The 12,095-nt window shown below is 45.5% G+C and overlaps 1 protein-coding gene across 1 annotated transcript in view; it reads left to right on the forward strand.

The window, feature by feature from the left end:
* The window catches only part of MYO18B (myosin XVIIIB), a 208,846-nt gene that overhangs the window by 109,440 nt on the left and 87,311 nt on the right, over positions 1-12,095 (forward strand). The window contains exons 25-28 of the mRNA XM_072722461.1: positions 1,364-1,483; positions 1,797-1,905; positions 5,509-5,630; positions 10,039-10,193. Of these exons, the coding sequence (XP_072578562.1) occupies positions 1,364-1,483; positions 1,797-1,905; positions 5,509-5,630; positions 10,039-10,193 (506 nt within the window). The remainder of the gene's footprint in view (positions 1-1,363; positions 1,484-1,796; positions 1,906-5,508; positions 5,631-10,038; positions 10,194-12,095) is intronic.

Consider the following 12,095-nt stretch of genomic DNA (forward strand, 5'->3'; position numbering starts at 1 on the left):
TTTCCTCACTTGCTTTGGCATATCCTTGCACCTGGAAGGCTGCACTTTAGAACAATAATAGCACAGGAGCCTTGACCCATCTGGTGTCTGTCGTTAGTCATTGATGGGGAAAAAAAGTCAGCGCGAGTGGGAATTCATTAAAATATAAGCATTTTTATTTTTTGCCTCGAAACAGGACTTCCTGAATTCACTGCATTTCTGTGGTAGTTGCCCGGCTTTTAGAGTATGAGCAACTGACTCAAGATCCGCTTCTTCCTTTCTTAAATCATCCCCCCAACACACGACTACATGATTTCCAGTTTTGATTTCATTAAAGCAGAGCAAATGGCAGAGTAGTTTGATTGCAGAAAACTAATTTTTTAAATTCTGGGTTTTTTTTTCCCCCCATAGTTTTTGTACCTGCAACTATTTGAAAAAATAGGTATATTTTATTTTAATTTCTGTATGGATTTTATTTATTCATGAAAGACAGAAAGAGAGAGAGGGAAGCAGACTGAGGGGAAAGCAGGCTCCCTGAGGAGCGAGGAGCCCGACATGGGGCTTGATCCTAGAACCCTGGGATCACGACCTGAGCCTAAGGCAGACACTTAACCTGACTGGCCACCCAGGTGCCCAACATAGATATATTTTAATTAGAATTTTAAGAGTTTTAAGAAGCAACTCACCTGTATTCATTTCTTCTGATGCATTCCACCTAATTTTCATGGGATCTCCTTGCCTGATCATATTTTTTCTGCATATGTAACAGCTAATTAATCAGTAGTTATGGCAGAAATGCAACAGGCACAAATGGATAGGGCACACGCAGCTGATGCTGCATGCGCATGGCTATCCCCTCATAGAGGCATGAAGACCATGGGGAACCATAGAGAGGTTTTCTAGCTGAGAGCACCCCTATGTGGTGGGCACCTGTGTGTCTTACTGAGGGGAGCCTGTTGGTCCGTCCAGCACAATGGCTCACTGAAGGATGGGTAAGGAGAGTTTCTGCTAGAGCATCTTTTTAAAGTGAGCACTTACTGTGTGTGCCAGCACTGTGCTAAGCTGTATGTGGATTATCTCATTTAATTCTCAAGACAATTCTATAAGTTATCCCCTCCCCTCAAAAGTTGAGAAGACTGAGAATCAGGTAGGCATCCTGCCTGGTTCAAAGTCACATGGCAGGTGAGCGCTGGGCCAAGAATTCTAACACAGCAAGACTAATAAAATTCTGACATCCATGCTCTCAACCACCTCATTACCCTGAGAGGTCGTTTTGCTATGAGAGCTGGTGATTTGTCCCAGGGTGGTCCTGTGGAGGGTGCCTGTGGGAAGAAGGGTTAGTGGCCCCCCACGAGTGACCCTGCTCTAACCCTCTTCCTTCCAGATTGCTGACTTGACTACTGAGCTCGCAGATGAACACTTCAAAGGGGATGTGGCCTGCCAGGTGTTGGAGAGTGAGAGGGCAGAGCGGCAACGTGCCTTCCGGGAGGTCCAGGAACTGAAGGTGGGTGTTCCCTGGGGGGGGGGGGGCGGTGTGTGTGTGACTGAGCAAGGTGGCTGGGAGTGCTTGGGCCTGCCCTCCTCCCCATCTGCTCATACGTGGGGCAGTAAGCCTAAGCCAGATGTGCAGCTTACTGACTTCCATGTTCAAGGCCCTGGAGGGCATTTGGGTCTTCCTAAGGCTTGGCCTCGGCGGTGCCCTGGATGAACACTGCACAGGGGGTAGACAGTCCCTGGCTATGGAGGCGCCACGGGGGAGATGGCCAGGCCCAGGCTCTCCGGAGCTCTAGTTTGACACGTCAAGGCCTTTCTTCCAGAGCAAGTATGAGCAAGTCCAGAAGAATTTGGGGGAAGTACAGAAGCAGCTGGAAGAAGCCCAGCAGAAAATTCAGCTGAGTGACTTGGGAAGGAGCCACACAGGAGGGGGTGAGCAAACTGGGACCCTTGGGGTTAGCTGTGGGTGGAAATTGCTGTTTGTTCCATTCATTCGTTCGTTCATTCATTCATTCATTCATTCATACACACTGAGCACTTCCTATGCTCTAGACACTGCCTTAGGGGCTGACGCTTTGGCAGAGCCAGCAGACCTGGCCCCACCATCCTCCTGGAACTTCCTATCTAGTGCAGACCTGAAACAAAGAACCCGACAATATCCCAAACAGTAAATTATCAAAATGAGATAGGTACAGTTTAGTAATAATGCAAAGAATGATAAAAAAAAAATAATGGCTCTATGACAAGGCACCTTTTATAATTATATAAATTTTTTTAAAGATTTTATTTATTTATTCATGAGAGACACACAGAGAGGCAGAGACACAGGCAGAGGGAGAAGCAGGCTCCATGCAGGGAGCCGGATGTGGGACTCGATCCTAGGTCTCCAGGATCAGACCCTGGGCCGAAGGTGGCGCTAAACCGCCACCTGGGCTGCCCTAATTATGTGAATTTTTTAAAAAAAATTTATTTATTTATTACTGAGAGACACAGAAAGAGAGGCAGAGACATAGGCAGAGGGAGAAGCAGGCTCCCTACAAGGAGCCTGATGTGGGACTCAATCCCAGGACCCCAGGACCACACCCTGAGCCAAAGGCAGACACTCACCAACTGAGCCACTCAGGTACCCTTATATGAATATTTTTAATATAAATTTTGAGCAAGGCATTTCAGTAGTTAAAAGTAGAATTGATGAAATTGCCTCTCTGGATCTGAATCTAGACTCCATCTCTCATGAGGTGGGTGACTTTGGGCAAAGAAATGTGTACCTCGGTTTGCTCATCTTTCAAATGGATGTAGTCATAGGTGATTAGTGGAAAAGTGGTTAGCCATGGGCATGGCTGCTTTATTGTTATTATTAATACTGTTAATAATGGGTCACTATCTGTGTTTGTAAACTATGGAGCAAGAACTACTACTATCCCTATTTCAAAGTGGTGTCAGGTGCTCAGCTGTCATTGAAGAGAAGGTGAGGCCCCTGAACTGCCCAGCAATAGGTGTACTCAGCAGAGCCAGGGCTTTCGGGTGGTGCTCGGCTTCCATGGTTGCCTGGAGACTCACATCTCATGGCTCAGTGGGCATGGTGACATCTCTGTCAATTCCTCTCTCCAGTCTAAATGAGTCAGGTGAGAAGGATGCCTAGCATGTCTGTCAGCTTTTATAAAACATTGACATCATTCTTTCAGTGCCCCCAGAGGATTTATGCCCTAGAAACGTCAGGGACACTCAGAGGAACAGAGGTCAGGAGGCGGTGAAGAGGCAAAGTGCATTTGCTTTTCACTCTGCTCTTGCTTCCTCTCATCCTGGCTCCCTTCAGGGCAGGCATTTACCAGGGGAGCTGGGGGATTCTCTGATACGTGACACCCAACAAGTAGGGTGCAATCAGGGAGTAGGAAATGGGTTTGCTTGGACCTGGGAGGTGGGACAGCACAGTTTCCTCAGAAGAGCATCAGCCCCAGTTCCATCCTGACTGTGATTTATTTCCCAGTTTGTTTTCTATGGGAAGATCTGGGAACTGAAAGGGAGGGGGGGTGTGCTTAGCTCATGAGCCCATTAGTCACAATGCTATATAGGCTCTCAGCCCTGGATGCTCATTCCAGGAAGCCAAATCCACAAATATTTTGTTTTTCATTATGAAAGCAATACATACTCATTATAGAAAATTTCTAAAATATAGGAAAGTTGAAAGGAGCCATAAAACACTTTAATCACACCAGAGCAATGCCACCCTAACCTCCTCAATGGATCAAGCTGGAGTATCAATTATTAAGAACATAGCTGTTTTTCCACCATGCATGGTTAAGTATTTGGAGAGGACCTTTCATGGTGTGCAGTCAGCACTGAGCAGGCCACCAGGAGGAGGGGGTTTCGGAAGAATTTTAGTTGGGCCCTGCTCTCGAGAAATTTGCAGTAGACATGGGGAAGTCAGATAACTACAGGAAAAAAAATGGCTAACGAAGGGCTGAATTATATGTACTGATTAAGAATGACTCCCGCCCCCTGGAATGGGCACTGGTGGTGGAAATCAGCCTCGAAGAATGGCGAATGGCTTCCTCATCTGCTCATGTTGACCACTCACTCATACCACTTGCTCTGTGGCACATCATAGAACAGAGCACACGAACAACTGCACACATGCTTTTTGTTTTCTCTTCCTTTTGCAGGTGCATTTAAGGTTTTTTTTTTTCCTGGAAAGGAGATAGAATTCTTTTTCTTCCATGATGTTATTACCTTGGTGGAAACTCATCTGTCCATCAATACATATATACATATGCCTGTCCTAAAAACCATCCATCCGGTCCTTCCATCCATCCATCCATCCAACCATCCACCTATCCAGTGGAAGTTATGAAGCATATATGATATGCTAGGCATTGTAGTAAGTCCTGCAGATACAATCATGAGCAAAAACATTTGCTGCTTTTATGAATTTGAATTCTCTTCTGGATTCCTGTAAGCTTCCTTTATGAGAGCTCTGATCATGCTAGGTTGTAACTGTCTTTTTGTATATTTGTCTCCCCTACTAGATTCTGCTGGAAGATAGAGTGGTTTCTTATTTGTTTCGATATCCCTTGTGCCTGGTATGAAGTAATGTGCTCAGCGGGCATTCCAGTGTATGGTAGTTAGAACAATGTACGATGGGTGGATGGAGAGATGGCTGTATGGATGGATGGAGAGACAGATGGATAGAGATATGTATGTATGTATGTATGTATGGATGGATGGATGGAAAGATGAATGAAGTGGGTGGTCTCTATCTTCAGCTATCCATATGTGGAATGTTTCCCACAGCTCCATTACCTTAAGGGACATTACTCTATTACTCAGATTATCTGAAGACGTCATAACCTGGTCTGGCCTATTCTATACAGTCAAATAGTTTTCAGCACACCAGCAAGTGATTTTTTTTTAATATTTGTACTGAAACAAGGGATTGTTCTGTTATCTCATAGAGATATCTTGGAATCAATGTCTCTGTTGCTACACATTCAGTAGACCCTTTAATTATTGTTCATTGATTTATTTGTTAATTTAACCAGCAGCTAAAGCTTACATACTGTCACCCATTGTGGTTGGCCAGTAAGATGATTCCAGTTGGTGAGCTTGTATCAACACATATGGAGGAAACTTCTGTGTGTAGGGGATGCTTCTAGAGTGTGTTGAGGATTTACAAATGATAAAAACAGCTCTCTTGACCTCAAGGGTTATGTATTTCCTTGGAAAAAGAAAAGTATGTGTATGGTTATAGAGAAATTGAGCAGTATAAAGCAACCAAGCTTAAAATAGTGAGCAGTCAATAACTTTAGACAACTAGAGGTGGACAGGACAGGCTGCCTGGAAGAAGTATTTTGTTGTTTTTTTTTAACTTGGACTTAAAGCAGAATTTCTTACCCTGAAGTCCAAGGTCAGGCCTCAGGCACTCTCTATTGTGAAACTGTGTGCAAAGAGCTGAGAAAGTGTGAGAGAACCATCCTCATTCACCTAGCCTACCCTTCTGCTGCCCCCTCCCTCCCCTCCAACTTTGTTAAATAGCAGACGAATGGCAAATGCGCTTTGACTGTGCTCAGATGGAGAATGAGTTCCTCAGGAAGCGTCTACAGCAGTTCGAGGAGAGGTTGGACTCAGAGCTGACATCCAGGAAAGAGGTGGAGCAGAAGGTAAGAGGTTGTAGCTAGCCTGGGTCCCCAGAGCGTCAGATTGGGCAGGTTCTTAGCAGCACTGTCCAAGGTATCGGCCGAACCTAGGGAGGCAGAAAGAGGGCACCCTTACTTCGTGTTTTTCCACCTTCACTGTTGTTAAAAATGCTCATCACTATGGGAGATGAAAACATTTTGTCTGCATGTGTTCTACCCGGGGAAAGAATATTCTGGAATAAAGAACCTTGGGTATTGGGCCTCAGATCTTTCTGCTTTATAAAATGATTGCACTATGCTCTTAGAATCCTCAATCCATCTATCTCCTTTGCCTTGAATCTGCCACCTCCATCTCTCACCTAGACCACAGCAACAGCCTCCTGCTTGGTCTCCTTGCCTCCAGCCTCTCCCCTCACCCACTTGCTATATTGCTGCCAAGAGATTTTGCAAGTTATGCTGACTCTCATGGTGGACCATTTCCTTGAGTATTTGGTCAATTTTGATTGTGAGCTCATCTTCAACATGCCCCTCATACTCCTGTCATGGGAGCCCCAGGTAGTCTGCATGGTGGAATGTTCCTGTTTCTTCCTCTGACTCTTAGGGTGAATCTTGTGTGTACTTAGTTATTTTTGTGTCAGTTGCTCTTACTTTTCAAATTTAAAAAACATGGTATTGACGTTTCCGGCAGCCCTGTGTTTATAGGGTTGCAGTGTGTTTCTCTAGAAGGAGCACTTTTGCACTGTCTTCTGCACCAGCCCCTGAAATGATGCAAAATTCTCTCCATTGCAGAGTCTTGCAACTTGCAACAGGTGCAAAGTGCCAGTTTCAAGCTCTAAACCTGGAGGCACAGGCCTGGAGTTTTGATTTCTTATGGGAATGTGTCCTCCCCCACCCAGAGCCAGAGTGGCGCCAGGCTTTGTGACCTCCTTCCAGGCCGGTGGGTGGAGCTTCTCCTGTCCCCTCACCCCAAGGTGCAGCTCTTTGAGGGTCCTGACTTGATGCAAGGAACTTCATTCCAACCCCCACTTTCCATGGTCCCAAGGCTTTGTTCCTTGTCTCCAACAGGTCATTCAAACACAGCCGTTTTCCTTAGTGATATTTCTGGATCTTTCAGCTTCTCCTCTTCCCTCCCACCCTGGCTGCCAGAGTGTCAGCCTCTATCGTGATTGCCTTTGTTTTGTGTCCTTTGCATTTTGGATATCCCTAAATTTCCCTTCCTTTCCTGAAAGTGCAGCTGGACATTACACAAATAAGATATTCATATCTAGGGTTTTTTAGATGAAGGTAGGATAGCTTGACCTCTTCGCCTGTTTTGTGTCATCTCCAACTCCCCCTAGTCTATATTCTAGCCAGCTTGCACTCCAACTGTCTAGCATCTGCCAATTGCCAATTTCCATGGTGTAAATATTTCCACCAGGGCCGATCTCAACCTACTACTGTGATATCCTTGGGTGTGGAGTTGGGAAGAGGATCAGCTCTCAGCACTGGCTCTAGCACACTGAATTCAACCATACTCACTTGTTTAAAGCTCACTGCAAAGAGAGGAAAGTACTTTCCCATACATCACCTGCTTAAGCTACACATGCACAGCCTCCCTCATTGTCAACTCCCCCCAACCAGAGTGGCCACCTTGATACAATGGATGAACCTGTGTTAACAACACCTCATCATCATGCAAAGTCCAGAATTTGCAGTAGGGTTCACTCTTGCTGTTGTACATTCTGTGAGTTTAGACGAATGTACGATGATGTGAATCCTCCACTGTAGTTTTATGGAGTAATTTTGCTACCCTAAAAATCTTCTCTGCTTCAACAGTTCATCCCTCCATGCTTTCGCCTTTTCCAGAATGTCGTATAGTTGGAATCATACAGTATGTCGTCTTTTCAGATTGGCTTCTTTCAATTGGTCATATGCATTAAAGTTATTTCCACATCTTTTCATGGCCTGATAGCTCATTTCTTTTGAGTGCTGAATAGTAATCCATGGCCTGGATGGACAACAGTATATCCATTTACCTACTAAAGTACACCTTAGTTGCTTCCATGTTTGGGCAATTGTGAGTAAAGCTGAAATAAACATCCATGTGCAGGTTTTTATGAGGACATAAACTTTCAACTCCTCTGGGTCAATGCCAAGGAGAACAATTGCTGGGTCATATGGTAAGAGTGTGTTCAGTTTAGGAAGATACTGCCAAACTGTCTCCCAAAGTGGCTGTCCCATTTTGCATTTTCGCCAACAGTGAGCGAGAGAGCTCCTGTTGCTTTGTATCTTTAGTAGCATTTGTTCTCATGTGCATTCCAGATTTTGGCCATTCTCATAGGTGGGTGGTGGTGTCTTATTGTTTTAATTCTCAATTCCCTGATGCCATAAGATGTGGAGTGCATTTCCATATGCTTATTCATTTTTTTCTTTAGCAAACTGTCTTTTAAAGTCTTTGACCCATTTTTTAATTGAATTGTTTTCTTGTTGGGTTTTCAGTATTCTTTGTATATTTTGGATAATAGTCCTCCATCCGATATGTTTTTTGGGAAAGTTTTCTCCCAGTCCATGGCTTGTCTATTCATTTTTCTTTTTTTAAGGTATTTATTTGAGAAAGAGCAAGAGAAAGCACAAGCAGAGAGTTGGGGAGGAGAGGAAGAAGCAGGCTCCTTTCTCACTGAGCAGGGAGCCCAATGTGGGGCTTGATCCCAGGACCCTGGGATCATGATCTGAGCTGAAGGCAGATGGATGCTTAACCAACTAAGCCACCCAGGCACCCCTGTCTTTTCATTTTCTTGATAATGTCTTTTATGGGGCAGAAAAAATTAAATTTTAATGAAGTCCGACTTACAAACTCTTTTTTTCATGAGTCATGCCTTTAGTATATTTCTAAAAAGTCATTGCCAAACCCAAGGTCATGTAGGTTTTCTCCTACATTATCTTCTAGGAGCTTTATAGTTTTGCATTTTACATTTAGGTCTGTGATCCATTTTGAGTTAATTTTTGTGAAGGTGTAAGCTCTGTGTCAAGATTTTTTTTTTTTTTTGCACATGGATGACCAGTTGTCCCAGCATCATTTGTGGAAAAGACTATTTTGCTCATTGTATCACCTTTACCCCTTTGTGGAAAGATCAAATGTCTATATTTCTGAGCTCTGTATCCTATTCCCTTGCAGTACCTTAGTCTTCCTCACATCTGGGCCTTTGTACATACTGTTTCCTTTTCTTAGAATACTCTCTCCCCCCGACCTGAATACTTCCAACTATCCTTAAGATCTGAGCTTACATATCTTTCCCTCCAGGATGTCTCCCCTGTTACAGACTGGTTGGGTGCTCCTGAATTGTGTCCCCAAGTATAAACCTCATGGTGATGCATTATAATTATCTGCACTTCCTGGTCTCTCCACCACTGCCATTCGTGGTGAGCACCTTGAGAACTGAGGTCATATATGCCTGTCCTACCATTGTATATACCTCCTCACTGTGAGAGAAAAGCACTGTGTGACCACGTGCAGAGGAGGGACAGGGTGAGCTCACGTGGGGTTTTATAAACAATGGAAGTAAGCTCAGGATCCTCCCACGGTTTCAGTGGTCACTTCCAACACAGACACTGTACTGTGATCCTCAAAAGCATCTTGAGCTGTAGATAAACCCAACTGCAAGGAAATAGCACAGTTCTTTAGTAACAAATTACAAAGGCGGGTTAGTTTCCCCAAGGAAGGGGGGCTATTCATGCTGCATTAAAAAGTAATAAGGCTGCAACCTTTTCTGAGCCGCGGAATATAAGAAAACATCCCATTTGCCTTCAAATACTGAATTTAGAATTACAAGCTTCATTAACTCAGAGTTTTGCTTATTTAAAGAAATTCTTTAATGAGGCCATTTCTTCAAAGCAAGTGTGCTGACTTGTCCTCTCTCCCAGATTTAAACTAGGACATTTGGGAAGGTTTTTCCTTGAAGAAGAGGCAAGAGGCTTGGCTTTTCTGTTTACGGTTATGTGTATCCCTGTGCCATCAGGCCCATCAAATGTGCCATCGATGGCTCAGACCTTTAGAGCCTGTCTCATGGGTTTCCTGGGCATGTCTTTGAGGTGTGCCATGGCTGGTCCCCACATGGCTCTGAGAGTCTGCCCACCACTGGGGGTATTAACTACACGGGACCCACAGGGCTGTCGTGTCGAGGCAGGGCACGTAAAGAACCTCTGGGCGCCTTGGCAGGGTTATTATTGAGTCAAATAAGAAACAATGCCAAGAGATTGATGGACTCACCCTTGGCTCCCCCTAGCAGAAGTCCCTTCCTTGAGGTGACACAAGCAGAAAGCGGTCAAGTCAGGGTCTCTCTGGTTTCAGCACCTGTTCTCTGTCCACCACACTCACCTTAGGGCTGGCAGCTGCTTGAAATAAAAGGCAGAAAGCCCAATCAGAGCAGGATGATTCATTCTGTGACTTCCACAGTTTGGGGAGCTGCAGAGTGCTTACGAGGAGGCCAAGAGGATGGCCCACCAGCTGAAGAGGAAGTGCCACTATCTAACCTGTGACCTGGAGGACACCCGCCTCCAATTGGAGAACCAGCAAAGCCGGAATCATGAGCTTGAGAAGAAGCAGAAGAAGTAAGTTGCATTTCCCACCAATTACCCAGGCTGCAGGATGGGCTGTGTTGGTACCAATGGGTGGTGGGGAGTAGTGGTTGTCTTCTGGGGCCTCTGGGTTCTCCTCCTCAGCCCCCCCAACTTCTGTCAGGCCCACTCATCCACAGGGCATAACCTGCTTGTTTGGTCCTGGATTTTCCTCTCCACCCCTCACACCTCATTCCCAGAAGGTTCCCCCTAAGTGTACAGCAAGAAGCGATTCTTACCTGTTATCCAATCAGTTGACCATGTGACCTTGGGGAACTTTCTTGGCCTCTCTGGGCCCCGGGGATCCTCATTTATCGAGGGAAGACTTGGTGATGGAGGGCGGGGACACCCTAGCACAGTGGTTGGGGAAGCAAGCACTGATGTCAAACCACCCCAGCTCGAGACCTCACTGTGCCTTTTTCTAACTGTATGACCTTGGATGAGTTATTCAACTCCCTGTGCCTCAGTTTCTTAGCCTCAGGTGCGGGTTGAGAACACTACATAGCAGTGAGGACTTAATGATATTGTTGGTAGACCCAGTGGGCCACAGAAGGGGGAGGCCTTTTGCATTTAGGCCTAGGCTCTCAGATCATGTGAGCAGTTCTAGCACAGATGGACAGACGGATGGATGAACAGGAAGCCAGTCTTTTTAAAGAGTTTATTTATTTATTCATGAGAGATACACAGAGAGAGGCAGAGCCACAGAGGCAGATGCAGTCTTCCTGTGGGGAGCCCTTTTCAGGACTCAATCCCAGTACCCTGGGATCATGATCTGACCCAAAGGCAGATGCTCAGCCACTAAGCCATCCAGGAACCCCAAGAAGCCAGTCTTGAAGCTGCACTCTGGTTCCCATGCTCCTCAAGTGGTAGAGCCTAGACTGGGACCCAGAAACTTCCATATGCAAAACCTTATTTAGCATCTGTGCTGATTTATCCCTGGCCACCCTGGCTGGGTTGGAAGCTCTTCACCTTGTTTGCTGAGGTTAGTGGTGTGCAGGGGTCCCCTTTTGAGTCAGAGGATGTCCAGCGGAGACTTAGAGGAGATAAAGAGATGAGATACAGCCTCTTTTAGACAGTCTGGGATAACAGTACAGAAAAATGTTACAATATGTGCAAGAGGTGGCAAGCTGAATTATATTTCCATGGGAGTGGCATAGATTTTGAACTGGGTCTGCATAATTAAATATTGTATGTCTCACTTTGAGCTTTTCTGGGCTGGCTTCCTCATGTGAAAAAAAAAGATCCTTGGGGGTTGTTAGCATGCACTCCCCAAATGAGAGAGGTTTCTTTAATCTTTTGTTAATATTTGACTGTTTTATTTTCCACCTTCCTGGGGACTCCGGATAAACCTTGTCCTTGCAGTGGGGAAGATGGCTTGGTTATACCTTGGCCATTTCCTGTGTGAGCTTGTCAAATGATGCCACCTCTCTGGGCCAGAGAGAGGCTGAGGTTCTGGAGGAGTTCTTGGACTTATTGTTGAGAAAAGCCCCTAGAGAACCCCTCTGTAAACCCAGAGGTGGGGACTCCAGCCTCTTCTGGAGTTTCTGCCAGCTATGACAGTCTTGGCTGTCATCTGTGGATTCTGCTCCTATTCTTTTTTTTTTTTTTTGAGATTTTATTTATTTATTTTAGAGAGAGAGAATGAGCTGGGGCAGGGGCAGAGAGAGAGGGAGAAGCAGACTCCCTCCTGAGAGCAAAGAGCCAGATGTGGGGCTCAATCCCAGGACCCTTGAGATCCAGACCTGAGCCAAAGGCAGATGCTAAACCACCTGAGCCACCCAGGTGCCCCTCTCTCCTCCTGTTCTGAGGGGTTATATGGAGGATTTCCACTCTGATGGGAATAGAGGCTGTCCATGGAGTTTATGGCACCAGAAAGTTCCTTCCATCTCTCTGGTC

Source organism: Vulpes vulpes, chromosome 10 (assembly GCF_048418805.1).
Source record: "Vulpes vulpes isolate BD-2025 chromosome 10, VulVul3, whole genome shotgun sequence".
Classification (NCBI taxonomy): domain Eukaryota; kingdom Metazoa; phylum Chordata; class Mammalia; order Carnivora; family Canidae; genus Vulpes; species Vulpes vulpes.